The 16714-nt window shown below is 49.6% G+C and overlaps 1 protein-coding gene across 4 annotated transcripts; it reads left to right on the top strand.

Moving 5' to 3' along the window:
• Positions 1-754: 754 nt before the first annotated feature.
• On the top strand, positions 755-16687 carry NUTF2 (nuclear transport factor 2). 4 transcript variants are annotated; one of them, XM_030298853.1, is made up of 5 exons: positions 755-847; positions 12122-12249; positions 14071-14142; positions 14227-14325; positions 16155-16687. In XM_030298853.1, exons 2-5 carry the CDS (start codon positions 12151-12153, stop codon positions 16266-16268), a joined length of 384 nt encoding a protein of 127 aa, XP_030154713.1. In that variant the 5' UTR covers positions 755-847; positions 12122-12150; the 3' UTR covers positions 16269-16687. The 4 variants fall into 4 exon arrangements, with proteins under 4 accessions (XP_030154713.1, XP_030154717.1, XP_030154714.1 ...); XM_030298857.1 differs by lacking the exon at positions 755-847 and adding an exon at positions 1165-1309; XM_030298854.2 differs by lacking the exon at positions 755-847 and adding an exon at positions 8782-8929.
• Positions 16688-16714: the final 27 nt, after the last annotated feature.

The following is a 16714-nucleotide window of genomic DNA, read 5'->3' as shown; positions in this document are numbered from 1 at the left end:
ATCTGGTCGCTTAAATCCTGGGGAAAGTTTGGGTGAGCCAGTTCTTTTCTCGTTAATAAAAATTAAACCCTTCGGGGCTCCGCCTGCTGCAAAAAGTAAAATAAAACGAACAACAGCAACGACAAAAAAAAAACCCACCGTGTGACTAGGTTTTGAAGACCCGAACTGTACAAGATTACTCTTTGTCTCCAGCTGAGCCCCACTTGAGCATTTGAGTCTCCAGCCCAAGGAAAAGCCTCGACTGCTCGAAACCAGCTTTGGGCCGGGCTGGGCGCATGAACATTGGGACAGCAGAAACTATGGCTTTTGCCCTGGCTAGCTTTAGAGAACCGCTCCGAAGAGTCGAAGTGGTGGCCAGAGCACCGAAGAGGAGGGGAGTTCGGGAGCGGAAACAGCCCAGGGGCCCAGGGAGGGGCGGCTAGGCCTGCTTGGGGCCTGGCCACGCACGGAGGCGGGGCCCACTCCAAAAGACCGCGCAACTTGGGCGGGGCCAGACCAGCTGGGACCTGGCGACAACTGAGCCCTGACCCTTGCCTGGCGCCAAGCTCGGGTGTTCCAGAGGCTTCCGCTAGACCACAATTCTCAGGGGCTCGCCCTGGCAGCCTCCCTCCCTGGCTTAGCCTCACCTCCCGCGCTGAAGGCTGTGTCTGGTCCCCAGCGCATAGCACACTGGGAACTGTAGTTTTCTCCTGGCGCACCTACGCCAGAAAGGAGATCGGGGGAACTGCGTTTCCCAGAGTGCAGCGGGGTGGCGAGGGAAGGCAGGGGGGAAGGGACAGTCGGTCGCAGACCGCGCTGGGTTGCCGCCGCCGCCGCCGCCGCTGCCGCCATCGTGCCAGCCCCTCGGGTGAGTGTCGGGGCTAGCGCACCGGGGCGGGGGCTAGGCCGCTAGAGCCGCGCTCTGGGCCGCCTGGAGCCTCCGCTACCAGTCTCCGGGCGCCCCCCCCACCCCCACCGGCGGCCCAAAGCCGCGCGGGGACGGGGCCATGTGTCGCGCGCGGCTCCGCCTCCCGCCGGTCCTCTGAGGCGGCGGCCGAGGGGAACACAGAGACAGGCGCCTATCCGGCAGTGTGGTGCCTATAGCGGGTGCAGCGGACTGCGCTGTGGCCAGGCCTTTTTTTCTCTGGTCCAGACCACCCGGATGGGGCTCTCCGGGCCCCGCCCCGTCTGGCCTAGCCCGGCCTGCCCGAGTCCCGCAAGCTCTGCAGGCAGGCTAGCGGGACGACCCCAGCCCCACGTCCTGCCACCCGCCAGCGAAGGATCCGGGGATGGGCAAGCGCCACCCGGCCCGCTCCGGAGTCAGCATTGGGTAAGGGCGCTTTCCTGCCGCAGCCCGGGATTAGGACTCTCATCCGTTTCCCGACCATAGCAAGGCTAGGATATAGGTGAACGCTGCTCCCCTGCTTGTCTGCACGTTGGGAGTGCACAAAACCTAACTCCCACTCTGTGGAACTCATGCGTAGGTTCCTGCGTGGAGAGTAGGGTCAGGGAATCTGGAGCGAGAGGGTTCCATGTGGGACTTAACCCTCCTCCAGCCTTGGAGATCTGGCCTGATGCGAGGAAGCGGCTCTGGACTGGTAGGCTCAGACCCCGCCCTTCTATCAGAGACCAGGCCTCAGCTGTGGTTGGGTTGGCCGGCTGTATTAGTGGAGGAGGGGAGGAAAAAGCCTAGGAGGTGAGGTTGGATATGAGAGCCCCCGACACGTTATTAGACCTGCTCCAGTGCATTCTAATCCTCACATCTGCCCTTTCCAGTCATTTGCCCTCTTCCCCAGAGGAGAATGATTCCGTAAGATTGGTAGTGATAAGGTTGGATTTAATGGAGGGGAAAGTAGGATTCAGACCTGAAGTCCATAAGCCCAGTGCCAAATAAGACACTGGGCTTGAGGTGACATTGGCGGTGAGCACATTTGGGCCGCGGGGCTCAGATTCAGATTCTGGGGCTCTTCTGAAGCGTGGGTGGGAGAACTAGAGTTGAAAGTTGCAGAAAGTCAGGCTTCTTTCACATGCTTGCTCACTTCTCACCAGGTGGAGTAACCTGTTTACAGGCAGGAGGCTGGTTGAACCTTGAGAAATTGCCTTCATTGATGAATCCAATGACCCCCTTGAGTCCTGGGAGAAGAGGAGTATCTAGCCTTAGAGTAGTCTTCTGACAGGCTTTGTAAAGGTATTTCTGATTGAGTGATGATATATTAAGAGACCAGTCCAGAGAGGACCATGGGATTTTGGGAAGAGACAGCTTGTCGAGTCTTGATTCCTCTGACCCGGTATAGCTTCTGAGCTATAGTTTTTGTGAGGATTAAAGAAGCAGCTCAGTCTCCGTAGGCCTGGCTTCAGCAGCAAGCAGAGCTCTTAAGAAAGTTGAGTTAGGCCCATGATGCAGGAAGCCACCACCGCTGGACTTTTTTTTTTTTCCCTTGAGTATTTCCCCGGGTGATATTTTTCTGGTCATTGGGCTCTAGCTTTGGCAGTTTTTCTGCATTTGAATTGCTTTGTCTAGTCATTCTCCCTGATTAAGGAGAACAGGCAAAGATCTGTCCTGATCTCCTGATTCCCTTCCCTCTGTACTCAAACCTCCTAGTCCACATGCTGGCCCATAAACATGTGGAAGTCAGGTTCATTCAGCAAGCTCAGGAGAGGTCTGGTTTGCTAGTGGACATGGGCAAGAAGAAGGGACTGCCCTAAGAACATACACAGGATCCCTGTGATAGAATCTCTTAGTACTAGAGACAGCTGTTTCAAGACCCTCTGAAGATTGTCAGGATTCCTTTTGTCTAGGACACAGGTTTCACGTGAGGTAGGCTTACTGCTATGGATCAGTTTGCACATTCCAAGGCCCTAAGTGACATGATAATGGTTTTCTTCAGGGTCAAAAAGATACCATTCCTTCTTGAAGATTACCCAGGAGGAGGAAGAATTCCAGTTTCTCCCTCATTCCAATCCTAGAAGTTTTCTATAACTTCTGTGTCTGGGCTTAACTAGCCATTACCCGGCATCCTGACCCCCAGAAGTCCTTGATCTTTCTGGAATTTGGCAGGCCATCTGTATCTCAGAGATAAGAAGAGAGTCCTGAGATTCTCCAGAATCTGTCTGCACCTTCTATTCACATAGGGCTGACTTGGAAGTGGAGTTTGGCATGAAGCAGTCGAGATGTGGCTGCATAAGCATGGGGGCAGGGTGTGAGGATGCCTAGGTTCTCAACTCTAAACTAGGTCCTTTAGTGACATAGAGTGCACTTCTCCTTTTTTTTTTTTTTTTAAGTTTTTATTTATTTTGAGAAAGAGCACGCATGTGTGCAGGCGGAGGGGCAGAGAGAGAGGGAGAGAAAGAATCCCAAGCAGGTTCCACTCTCAGCATGACTCGAAGCTGTATCTCATGACTACAAGATCATGACCTGAGCCGATGTCAAGAATCGGATGCCTAGCCAACTGAACTATCCAGGAGCCCCTGCACCTCTCCTCTCTGAGCCACATCTCACTTAAAAAAAAAAAAAAATTATTGTTTATTTTTGAGAGACAGTGCATGCAAGTACAAGTGGGGGAGGGGCAGAGAGAGAGGGAGACACAGAATCTGAAGCAGGCTCCAGGCTCTGGGCTGTCAGCACAGACCCTGATGCAGGGCTTGAACCCATGAACCGTGAGATCATGACCTGAGCCAAAGTTGGACACTTAACCGACTGAGCCACCCAGGTGCCCCTGAGCCATATCTCACTTTATTCTGCTGTCTAATTTTAGAACTGGAAGACACCTTATATTAAAATATTCTAGGATTCCTCTACTGGAACATTAGTATCTTTCTTGGAACTTTCTTTTCCTTTCTCACCAGTGATTAGTATTATTCAGCAACCATTCTTTGGCCCTTTTTGTGTAATAGGCTCTGAGCTGAAACTGAAGGTAGCAAAATGAGCCCTACCCAGTCCTGGTGCTGGGGAAAGGAGGAAATGTTACTATTACATACTTAGGGCTAATGTTACTATTATGTACTTAGGGTCATTTGGCACAGAAGAAGGGGCTAGAGCACAGATGAAGAAAGGCTGTTAGTGAGCCTACTCTCCTCTCTGCTTCCAGCAGGAACCGTAGAGCAAGGCATTCTTCCACTGGTGGGTGCAGGAAGGTCTGGGGTCCCTTGAGCAATGCTGTCACCACTCCAGATTGCTGTGGCTTTTGGGTCTAGCTGCTGTCTTCTACAGCCTGCTTCTCTGTCCCAGGGGTCTCTGCTGGGCATTCTCCCACTGTCTGGGACTCTCACCAGCATTTTGTGGTCTTCCCATTCCCTGAGTGGAGCCTGGGTGTGTGGCTTCTGCCCCTTTCAGTAAGACCCTCTCAGGTCACTTTTTTTCAAATGCCCAGTGCTCCTGAATGGTACCCATGAGGACATCTGCCCAGAGTGAGAAACAGAGCTGCCCAACCCCCAGAGATAAAAGGGAATAGTCCTTTTGGAGAGAGGGGATCCAAAAACGTTTCCACAGGATGGACATTGAAAGTTGAGCAGGATTTCTAAAGAGCAAGGGTTGAACTGAAACTCCTCATGGAGATTTTTTTTTTTTTAATTTAATTTTTGCTGATGGGCCCTCTGAGAATGTTTGTGTATTTGAGGTTGGATTTGAATTGGCTACCCCTTCCCTGGCTTTGAGACTTTCTTGCTTTGACTGTATGTGATAAGAATTCCTGAATCGCTCCCTGAGGGAGTCAGCAGTGTGTGGGTTATGCCTGGAGTGACTTCCAGGCCCACGTGATACGATCATTTTGGTCAGCATCCTGGGCACCAGGTTTGTGTGGCATCATCCTCCTTCTCATCCTGTCAGCTAGAATGTGTCTTCCTGGGAAGGATCCTTTGTGCGGGTCTGGCGGTGACTGTGGAAGTGTCTTAGTGGCCAGGGAAGAGCACTGGAGGGCTGGGGGTGGCCCTGCTCACTGGTCCTAGGTCTCCCACCACCACCTGACCTGCTATGGCTTTCTTTTACTGCCCTGGGTCTTACTCCTTATCTGTTTGTGGTACCTGCTATGTGCCGACTCCCTAAGTCCCTAGAGTGGAGAGGAGCTACCCCTGAGAAGGAGAACCTCCCCCTCATGAGAGTGGTATTTTTGAGGTGCCTGGGAACTCAGGACTGTTTGCTTCAGTAAACTGAGGAAATTCTGGGATGTTTTTTCTTTTTTCTTTCTCTTTCCTTCTTTCTTTCTCTCTTTATTTAATGTTTATTTATTTTTGAGAGAAAGAGAGAGGGAAACAGAGGATCCAAAGCAGGCTCCACGCTCACAGCATAGAGCCCGATGTGGGGCTCGAACTCATGAACTGCGAGATCATGGCCTGAGCTTAAGTTGAACCCTCAACCGACTGAGCCATCCAGGCACCCCTGGAATGTGTTTCTTAAAGCCTCTGATACTTCAGAGCCACTGGGTCTCACCAGGGCAGAGACTGCTGCCCCCTGGAGTGATGTCTGTGTGTAGAGACATTGGTTCCATTTGCAGAGGTGGTTTTACACTCAGGCGAACGCAAGTACTCACTTGTCCCTATGGTATAGTCCTACTTTGACCAGTTGAGCATGCACTGAGGGTCTTTCTGTACTGAGGGGAATGGAATTTGTTGATTTCAGAGGGCAAGAAAAGGCCTGGGCTCCATTCCTCAGCACTTCATTTGTTACCTCTACACTTTATGCTACTTGACATTGGCTCACAGCTGTTCTAGTCCAAGCCAGTTTTGTGGATATCTTAATGCTGGCTATGCCAGTGGCCCTATGTAGTCTTGAATTTTTTCTTAACCTCTTGGAGTCCTGGTTTCTGCATCTATAAAATGATGGTAATCATACTAGCTTTGCAGCTGTGAGGCTCAAATGAGAGAACACATGTAACTGGTTTTTTTTACATTTATTTTTTTTATTTTTGAGAGAGAGACAGACTGTGAGTGGGGGAGGGGCAGAGAGCTAGAGAGACACAGAATCCGAAGCAGGCTCCAGGCTCTGAGCTGTCAGCACAGAGCCTGACATGGAGCTCAAACCTACAAACTGTGAGACCATGACCTGAGCTGAAGTCGGACGCTCAACTGACTGAGACACCCAGGTGCCCTCATATGTAACTGTTTTGCTTACAGAAGAAGTCATTCCATTCAGCACTCCGGAGACTCCATGTTCATCCCTTTATTCCTCTGCTCACCTCAGTCTCAGAGTGTCATGGCAGTATTAGCCAGGCTTGGTGGTAGCAGACCATGGGGGTGGTCACTTAGGGGCTTTAGGCCCAACTGGGGAGCCAAGTCCATGTATACCTGACCAGTAAGTTCATGGCCTGGGGTTCAGTTCATGGATGGGAGCTGTCTAGGACAGGGTCCCTAGAAATCTCTGGGTCATGTGGGAAAGAGAGGCTACTTAGGGTCTGAGTAAGTACAGAGCAGAGGGACCAGAATGCAGATCACAGGAATTAGCTTCTGGGCCGGCCAGAGTGTCCTGAAGGTTCTGGATCCCTCCTCCAGGCCAAAGAGGAGGAAAAGGCCCTCACTGGAGGCACTTAGGCCTCAGGGGTCTGCCCCAGGAAAGGGTTCTGTCCTGGCCAGCCATTCCGGCACTAGACCTTGGCTGATTTCTCTCCAGACTTCAGGCAGGGGAATGGTGGACTAGGCAGTTGGGAGTCCTGGATTGAGGCTGTTCCATGGTGTGGTATCCTTGTAGGAGGCTGAGGTAACCACCTTCTTTCTAGTTCTTGACCTCGGTGTTCACTTAGGACCTGACTGACTCCTTGCAGCTGGGTCTTCCTTTATACCCTCAGTTGATTACCCCTAACATCCCCAATTACTGGTGAGGAAACAGGGTCAAAGGGTCATACAACAAGGGAGAGGAGGAATAGGCTAGAGGCCAAGCCTTTGAGGGTGTGGTTGTGTGCCTGCTGTTGAGCCACAGCTGACCTTCTTTCAGGTGACCAGGGCTTTGGGAATAAGTGAGGGGGTTGGACCAAGCCCTCCAATAGGCAGATGACTGGGTAGTTGACAAAAGGACTGTTTCCTGATGACTTAGACAGAAGGTGCAGGTAGAGAGGAGGTGGGTCACTTAAATTCGGCAGGGTTCACCCAGAATTTGCTCCTCCTCCAGAGAAGGAGAGCTGGGCCAGGCACCATGGCAACAGGGATGCCCAGGTCAGGGAGACAGAGCATAAACAAATATGTTAAGTGTGACAATCTCATTCAGTGATAAGTGCTAAGAAAACAATACAAGATGGTGAAATGAGTGACCAGTTACTTTAGACTGAACGGACAGAGAAGGTGTCTGTGAGGAGTGACATTTGAGCTGACACATATGTGACAAGGAGCAGACAAGTGAAGATCCAGGGAGAATAGTGATCTGGGTAGAAGGATCAACAGTTGCAAAGCTCTTGGGTGAGAACAGGCTCAGCATGTTCCAGGAACAGGGACATGCCCAGACTGGCAGTAGAGGAGGGGCGAGGGGTGGGTTGGGTGGCAGATGAGGTTGGACAGCCAGGAGGGCAGGTCACCCAGGGGCCTTGAAGGCAGTCTAAGTGGTTGAGACTGTCAGTGGAGAATGGGAGGGAAGTCACTGGAGGGCCATAGGATGTATGAGAGTAATGGCCATGGTTGATGCTGACTTCAAGGATCCCCCTAGAAGCTTGGTGTATCTGCTGACATGCCCTGCAGGCCTTGGTGACGGGTGCTCAAAAAAAGACAAACATGGGTCTTTCTCTGTATCAGTCTGGAGTTTGGAACATCCTCTTCCCCATCACTCTTCTGCCCCCAGCCCTGCCCCAGGTCCAGCTAGGCCAGGATCTCTGACTTGCTGAGATGATAGAACTGGCCTGTGACTTCGCATGTTTGGGAAAACTGTGAGATCATCCCCCATGAAAACGCCTTTTGTTTGGGTTTGGTGTGGAAGTCTGCCTGGTGCCTTTGTTTGGAGGCAGAAGCCCTGGTTCAGGCCTGTCTTGCCCCTCTCTGAGAAAGTCAAGGTTAGAGGTTAGGGCTTCAGTGCTATGTGCCCAAGAGCACCTCTCTCACTGGGTGGTCTACTCATTTTTACCTCCAACCTGTTGTCTCTGGGAGTCCTGGCTCTGGAGTCCACTAAACCTGGTTCCATCTAGTTCCACCACCCATTAGGCTTATGGCCTTGAACAAGTTAGCTAACCTTTCTGAGCTTCATTTTGCTCATCTCTAATGTGGGAATCGAGTCACAGGGTGTTAGGACCAAATGCATGTAAAGCCTTTAGCACATGTCTATGCCTAATACGTATTAGTAAAAATGAGATGTTATCAGGTAGACACTGCTATTTAAGTTTTGTCACTGGAGGGGCATCTGGGTGGCTCAGTCGGTTGAGCGTCCGACTTTGGCTCAGGTCATGATCTCACAGTTCATGGGTTCGAGCCCCGCGTCTGGCTCTGCTGACAGCTCAGAGCCTGGAGCCTGCTTCCGATTCTGTGTCTCCCTCTCTCTCTGCCCCTCCTCCACTCACACTCTGTCTCTCTCTCCTTCAAAACTAAAAAAACATTAAAAAAAATTTTTTTTAAAGTTTTGTCACTGGAAACACTGACCCAGAATTTGAAGATAAAAATGAAAATTTTCTGTTGTCTAATGGGGTCTTCTGGACAAAAGATTTTTTTTTTTTTTTTTTTTTGGGCAAAAGATTTACCCTGGGATCTTTGACAGCCTCAGGGAGTCTGAACAATCTGAAATTATTCGCAAGGCTGGGTCATCCCTACCTCTGTGCAAATTTATTGGGAGAGGGTCACAGTTTTTGAGACATTCTTAGAGGGTCTTTGCACCCACAGAGACCTAAAGGTCAGTGAAGGCTGATGCTCAGTGGGCGAGAGGTCATCGAGGTCATTTCTGCTCCTCGAGGAGCCTGGCCTCACTCAGCCTGCGGACTGTTGGGGTGAAGCAGGAGATGGCGTGGTCAGCGGTCCTCTTGGAAGAACTGTAGGAGAAGCCGTCATGAAGGTCAGTCCCCAACCTGATATGAGGCTGCTTCTGAGCCTTGGCATTTTTCTTTTTAGACTGTTCTTTCTGCAGTATATGTATTAGAATCAAGGTCAGGGCTTGCTGGCCATCCTGGGGAACATCCTCCCACCTTGGCCCAGACCCATCCCTGTGTTGCTTGGGATGGGGGGGGGGGGGACTTTGCTCCCTGCTTCTTTTTCTGGATGCAGGAATGCTGCCTCCCAGCCAAGAGTTGAAAGCTTTATGGGAGATTTGGAGTCAAACTGTAAATCCTGTAGTTTGCTGAGCCACACTCTGTGCTAAGGGATTGGGGTGGGATGGAGTGGGTGTGGCAGGAACTACACTGGAACCCTCCCAGCCCAGAGCCACAATGTTTAGGCAGAGGAGTGAGCCCTGGCTGTGTTAATATGGTTTTGCACATGGGGTTGGGGTCAACATATGAGTCTGGGAAGGAGGACCCAAATAGATGGAATCTGAGGGAAGAGTAGGAACTTGACCAGACAGATGAGAGGAGGGAGGACATCCCAGTAGGGGGACTCATAGGGTGAGGGTGGGGCAAAAATCAGTGAGCAAGCACTGAGTGAGTTCTGTTCTATTTGTGTGTGAGCTGGATGGAGGTAGGACAGAATGCTAGGGAGACAGGGACAGGTATGGATGCACATCTGTGGAGTTTCAAGATTTAATCCAAAGGTGAGGCTGTTGTACAGAAGAGACATGGTCAGCTTTGTGGTTTAGAGCTCAGGGGCACATATTTAGCAGAAAGAAAGTGCTGACTTCAGCCAGAGGACCCAGTGTAAGCCCTGATGTACTAGATGGACTTGGGGCAAGACATATCACTAAACCTCAGTTTTCCCACCTGTAAAGTGGGATGACAATGGAATCTGACCACATGGCTACCATGATCAGTACCTGGAAGTAAACATATCAGGGTCAAACAGGCCAAGAACAAGGTTGGTATTGGCTTCAGGGACCCTATTTGGAAAAGGCCTCAGTCTACATAGTTTTGAAGGTTCCTTCTCACACTTTCTGGTGCCCCCAAGCAGTCTCATTCCTTAGGAAAACACACTTTGCCCTGCCCCACTGGACCAAAGTGTCTTTCTGTCCCTTTATCTGTCCTCCCTCTTCACTCCACCACTACTTCTGCCAAGTAGTTTTTGTATTGGCAAGTTAACGTACCTTAAGAACAATATTGAAAAAGGAGACCCCCCCCCCATACTTCCTCTGCATCACTGTCCTACCACATGGCGCCACTTTTCTTGTCTTTGGGTCAGCTTTTATTTAACCTTATTTTCCCTTACCCTCCATCTCCAGCTTTCCTGTTCCCTGCCCTTATCTCTTTTCTTGTGCCCAGACACATACTTATGCTTTTTCTTCTGATCGGCATACTCTTTCTCCAAGACCTTCCCTGAGGACTGCCCAACCTTGCCGAGGACAGAGGGAGAGATGGCCCTTACCCATTCTTCTAGCTTTCCCTCTGCCCCAGAGCTCTTGGGGTAGGATACCATGGGGCTGGGCCACAGTGAATGAGCCAAACATAGTGAATATTAGGTTGGAAGAGGCAGAAATTCGAGATGCAGCAGAGATGGCCGGGAGTGGGGGGGTAGCTACAGTCTGACCCCTTGGAAATGTGACCATGACAGCAGCTGAGACTAGCTTTTGACCCTATGCTTTTCCTACAAGTTGATTTGTTTCTTGGCAGAGTATAAACTGGGACACACCTTGTATTCCTGTGTAGCAGGCGTGCCTGGGTCCAGTCTTTCTCTTCTGCTTGTTTTAGACTTTTCTTGGACATTTCTTAGTCATCTTAGCACTGAGCTCCTATTTTTAGTGCCACCACCTCCTATGGGACCTAAAATAAAGCTGGCTCATCTTCCTGGCCCCTCATTGGCTGAAGTATTGGTCATAGGCTGGGAGATTGGCTGGATTGGGACTAAGCCACTGGCCCTCTACGTTATCTATCCCGGCTGGCTCCTCTGGCCTTGGGTGAGGTCATAGGGACTAGAGTGAACTAGCAGGTTCCCTTGGTGAGGCTTCACAACCACTGGCAACATCAGGGTTCCACCCCCTTACAGAGGAGGGAGCTGAGGCCCTTCTTGGGGCAATGACTTGCATCAGGTCCCACCACTGTTAATGGTTGTCTGCCATTAACAGACACAACGCAACTCCTCACTGCTTTGGTCCAGAGTCCTGTTGTCAGAAGATGGACAGGTAGTCAGACACAACTGCGGAACAACATACAAGTCTGCCATTGTGGTATCCTTCAGTGAGATGTGGGCTTCCTATCTGGAAGGGGCCTAGCAAAGCCAGAGTGGCTCTCATCTATGGCTTGAGTTTCCTTCTAGCAAGCCTTGGAGCTGTGATGTCTATAGCTGGGAGGGGGTCTCCCCGCCTCCCCCCCCAAAGACCAGAGAAGGGCAGCCCCTTCCAACGGAGGCAGTGCTGGGATGGGGAGTGTGAAGAGATGATCGCCTCTGTTTCCCTTCCCAGACCCCCTCAGTATTACTCTCTGATTCTTTGAATTCATGTTCCCATCTCTGAAGTGGGTAGGGGTAACCCTGTCATGAAGAAATGAATAGATGTTACCTGTGCTCAAAGAAGTAAACTGCTCCCTTAAGACTAAAATGGAGGATCACTTGCTGTTTTATTGCAAGTGAGGACTTGAGGAGACATCTCCCCCCACTCTCACTGGGTCTTCCTCCACCTCTTGATATAGCCCTGGGGCAATGTTGATGGGACTAAGGACATTACACAGATATCTGTAATTTCTGACTTGCAAAGTGGGAAGAACAGATTGTTGAGAGAATTAAATGAAAACATGTGGGGAGAGTGTGTGTCGTTAGCTCCTTCTTAAAGCCCCACCCCCCATTGGGCATTGAAGGGCTTGCTCTGACTGTCCTGGCTCCACCCTCAGCACCTATCCTATGTGCTCCACATCCCGGGAGCCCCTTTGTTTCATTAGCTAGAGCTCCTCAAAGGAGAGTCTGAGTCTGGTCCACCTCTGGGCTCCCTGCACTGGTCTGTATTGGGAGGGGCCTCCTACCAATTCCCCAGGACCTCTCTATAACAGACCTCACCAAAAGACTCCCTCCTCGAGGAGGCCAGGAGGGGTAGGGGTCAGTGAAGAAACCGCAGCTGGCTACCTCCTGTTCCCTTGGTACCAACACTTCCCTCCATGTCTTGCTGATTTTGCAGGTCTCAGTGAGGCCGGGTGACGCTCCAGAATGGGAGACAAGCCAATTTGGGAGCAGATTGGATCCAGCTTCATTCAACATTACTACCAGTTATTTGATAACGACAGAACCCAACTAGGCGCAATTTATGTAAGTCTCCAGCTCTAGGGCCTGAACAGGGTCCCCAAGGGATCAATTCAGATGTTGGGTCAGTGTGTCCAGTTCACAAGTTCTAGCAGCCCTTACCAGATTTGGCTATACCCTTCTATCTAAGCTTCTGTCTGTGGCAGAAGGGGCCTGAGGCTTAGCCCAACTACCTGGTCTACACGTTCCCTTCTGTCATCTTCCATAAGAGTAGGGATCCTGTATCCTTGGCAGGTTGTTATGGGGTTGCCATTCCATGGTCCTGAGAGTGCCTCTGGTTCCAGATTGGGCAGCAGCAGACAGATGCTAAGGCTCATGGTGCTTTCTGGAAGTGGCAGGTGTGAGCATCATCAATGCAAAACTGAGTTCTCCTGGAGGTCTTAGGTCCAAGTTTCCTTTTGAGGGCCAAACACCCCTGAATGCTCGTGGTAAACAAATGGGGTTAGCCCAGGGAGACTGGTGTGTCTTTAACTCTTCTAGGCAGGCACTTGCTATTTTAATGATCATGTATACCAAGAGCTACTTGTATTTGACCCTGCCAGGACTCAGTCACAGTAATGTGATTGATCAGGCCATTTCTAGCAGGTCTGTCCAGAATGGAAATGATAGGAGTCATCCAGCATAGTCTGAGAACCTGACTGGGCTGTGGGCAAAGCTCTCTGTGTCTCCAGAAACTCGGGGTCAAGTCTGAAGAAAAGAAAGGGATCTTACCAGTGGAAACCCAAATCCAGTAAATGCATTATTTGGTTGTCATCATAGAGAGTTTTAAAAACTTGAACTGATATGACTCTGGGATCCTGGCACTTCTGTTTTATTTGCTTCTTAAAATCAATGAAAGCAGCCCCGACCCAGAGAAGAGAGCATGGTCCTAAAAGAATGCTTTATGTATATCATTTTGTATAATCCTCAGCATATGTCTCTTTTAAAGATCAGAAAATAGAAAAATATGTAACTTGCCAAATATTATAGCTGGTAAGTAGCAAAGGCAGTTTTGAGTTCTGCCCCTGAAGTCTATGGCAGGAAAAATATGGAGGGGAGGGGATGAAACTAGTGGGTTGCATGTTGATGTAGGTAGGGTCCCAGGCTAGGCCTTGGGAGGCCTTGTCAGCCTCCATTCTTCCCTCACCTCATGGGTGTCCTTATGGGAGTGGCCTCAGTAGAATTCAGCCTGAGCTCTAGAGATGGTAATTGAACATAGAATGTTTCCAAGTTATTTCTCCTGGGCTTCTCTAGTACTGGTGCTGACTGACCACATAGCAGGATGACTTTTGGCTGAGCCTTGACCACATAATAGGCAGCCTAGGGCTCATGCATATCAGAGGCCATATAACTTCTTTGTTTTTGTTTTTATTTTTTAGTTTATTTATTTATTTTGAGAGAGAGAGAGAGAGCGGGGGAGGGACAGAGAGAGAAGAGAGAGAATCCCAAGCAGGCTCCATGCTATCAGCTCAAAGCCCGACACAGGGGTCTAGCTCATGAACTGTGAGATCATGACCTGACCTGAAATCAAGAGTCAGACACCTAACCAACTGAGCCACCCAGATGCCCCCAGGGGGCATATAACTTCTTGAATAAAAACCAGGAAATGAACTTACTAAATAGGTTTGTATTTTGTTAGCTTTTCAGAGCCTGGGCTCTGGGAAGATAGGATGTAATTAAAGAGGTTGTTAGTAGTGTAAAGTATGGAAACTACCTTCAGTTCCCTTTATATATAATGAGTCCCTAAATGATTTTGGGACTCATTTTTCCAAACAAGATCCTTTTCAGGGACTCAGAGATAAATTCCTTTTTCTCTGAGGCCCTGGCCCCATGTTTTCTGGTTTTCAGATTGACGCATCATGCCTTACGTGGGAAGGACAGCAATTCCAGGGGAAAGCTGCCATTGTGGAGAAGTTGTCTGTAAGTAAAGGCCAGGGTCATGCTGCAAGCAGCTACTTCCCTGCCTTGCTGGCCACAGCCCATCACCCCCTCTTTCTTTTGCAGAGCCTTCCGTTCCAGAAAATCCAGCACAGCATCACGGCGCAGGACCATCAGCCCACGCCAGATAGCTGCATCATCAGCATGGTTGTGGGCCAGCTCAAGGTAATAGTGCTGGTAGGGAGGAGTTGGCAGGCAGAGGAGAGCCCTGCGCGCCTGCCTTCCCTGTGATGTGACCTGCTTATCAAGGGACACTCGGTGTCTAGAGCTGTATAATTCAATACAATAACCACTAGTCACATTTTTATATTATGTTTCAATTTTAATGGCAATTTTTAAATTGCATTAATTAAAATGAAAGTTAAAATGGAGTTCCTCAGCCGAACTAAGTATATTTCAAGTGCTTATAGTCAGTCACTGTGACTGCCTATTGGACAGTGCAGACACAGACTGATTCTGTTGTTACAGAAAGTACTATTGGAGAGTACAGGTTTAGAGCCTTTCTGGAAAAGGGACAAGAGGTATAGGAGCAGGGTGGGGTTGTGGTGCTAAGATACTGGGCCTTCATACTGCCCTGAGGTATAGGTGGGCTTTCTGTCGGCAGCTGGTCCTAGATGGGCCAGCTGGGTGCTGAGTTGCAGTCCCTTGCTGGAGTCCATGTTGCCACTTCCTGAGCTGGCTACTGGCTCCGCCACCTGCTGAGCAAAGCAGATTCCTGGAACTCCTGCTTCTGTTTGCATTCTCCTTTCCTCTTCCAAGACCTATCCTCTTCAAAGCCTTCAGCTCCTCAGTCCCCCAAGAACTCTCATGGGAACTCCTACCTGTTGTGCTCCAGCAGACTGAAGCCAAATTTTTAATTTCCAAAAAGCTCCTCCTCCTTTCCAAAGCAGGACAGGTTGGCTGCCCATCGACCAGGTCCCAGTCTCCTGGACCCGTGTCACGGTGGGACTCTGAATAATAGGCCCACATGGCCTTCTCCGTAGGTTAGGTGGGGCCTTCTGGGTTAAATAAAAGGGCAGAAAGAGGGGCCCCATAGGCCTCTGCCATGGACCCAGAAGGACCTGCCTTGTGGCCTGGACTTTCCTGTCAGTTTTTCCTGCCTGTCCAACATGCCCTGCCCAGAGTTTGTGTTCAGATAGGCCATTGGGAGTGAAGAGGTCTTTTCAGGGGGCTTGGTGCCTATTTTCCAGGATAGGGTCAGTAAGCATGGCCCATTTCCCACTTGGCTTCAGGTTCATTCTGCTGTTTCTGTCCCAACTCAGAGTCCCTAAAAGACTGATTTGCCTAATTGCTGATGATAATTCCCAGAAACCCCAGCAATGTTAGAGATAGCACTGGTTAACTGGGCTCCTACCTTAACTATGCTTCATCCTGATCTTCTGCAGTTTGGCTGGAGGTGTCTTGCCTTTTTTTTTTTTTTTCATTGCAAATGTTATATATGACACGACAGGAAACATCACCAGGTGACATTGCTTCATTTTTGCTCTTTGTTTTGCTCTTTGTTAGAGCTGTGATTACAGTGTGAACTCCGTTTTGAGTCTTTTCTCGCCTACTTGGCCACAGTCAGTATTAACAGTAGTTTCTCTGAATTGGACTAACTGGTGTAATCAGACGCTAAGATTATTTAGGTTTTAGGTACTGTAAGTTATGCGGTGAGCACTACAGAACTCTTTCAAATTGATCACTACTTAGAGACATGGGCTCAGAGGCAGGTGTGTTTTCTGCTCTCTTACGGTAGCTAATTGGTGATGTATTCTACAGTTTAAGTGCATGTAGCAGTGAGAACTGCCATCTGTAGCCCCTATGTGCCCAGTGCCATGTTTTGTACATTATATCAATTCACATTCATAAATACACTTTGGCTATACTGGGATTTGAGTCCAAGACCGTAGGGCCTGATCTCAAAGTCAGCATTCTTTGTCCTGTTCCCTTGCCACTAAACTCCCTTCCTGTTCCTTGGCCTACTTACTGAATCATTTTTTTTCTCCTCACAGGCTGATGAAGACCCCATCATGGGGTTCCACCAGATGTTCCTATTAAAGAACATCAACGATGCTTGGGTTTGCACCAATGACATGTTCAGGCTTGCCCTGCACAACTTCGGCTGACCTCCTCCCAGCCAGGCACTCATGCTGTTTCCTCCTCCCTCCTCTCCCCAATATTATTCACACTCCTACAGATGCTCCAAATATCATACACAAATGAGCAGGGCCGCGGTGGGAGCGGGCGCAGTGCGCTGCTGCTACTGGGGTATTGTGCATGATGTTTGGACGCTAGACTAGTTGCATCTGACAGGAGAAGTTTGTGTTGTACCAGCGCATGCCTTGGAAAGACTTAAGTAATGCAAAAGGTTGTTTTTTTTTGTTTTTTTTTTGTTTTTTGTTTTTTAATCTACTGACAAGTTGCTCTAGTAACCCAAAGAAGTGAAGGAGAAAGCAGCTGCCTCACCGCCCAGATATTGATTTGTTCGGATGTTTCAATGCCTCATGATACAATAAAACCACAAAAATTTTCTTAACAGTTTAAATCGTTTTAATGAGTTTAATAGTTGGCT

Source organism: Lynx canadensis, chromosome E2 (genome assembly GCF_007474595.2).
Source record: "Lynx canadensis isolate LIC74 chromosome E2, mLynCan4.pri.v2, whole genome shotgun sequence".
In the NCBI taxonomy this organism is placed as follows: Eukaryota; Metazoa; Chordata; class Mammalia; order Carnivora; family Felidae; genus Lynx; species Lynx canadensis.
This window is presented reverse-complemented; position numbering and strand designations above follow the sequence as displayed.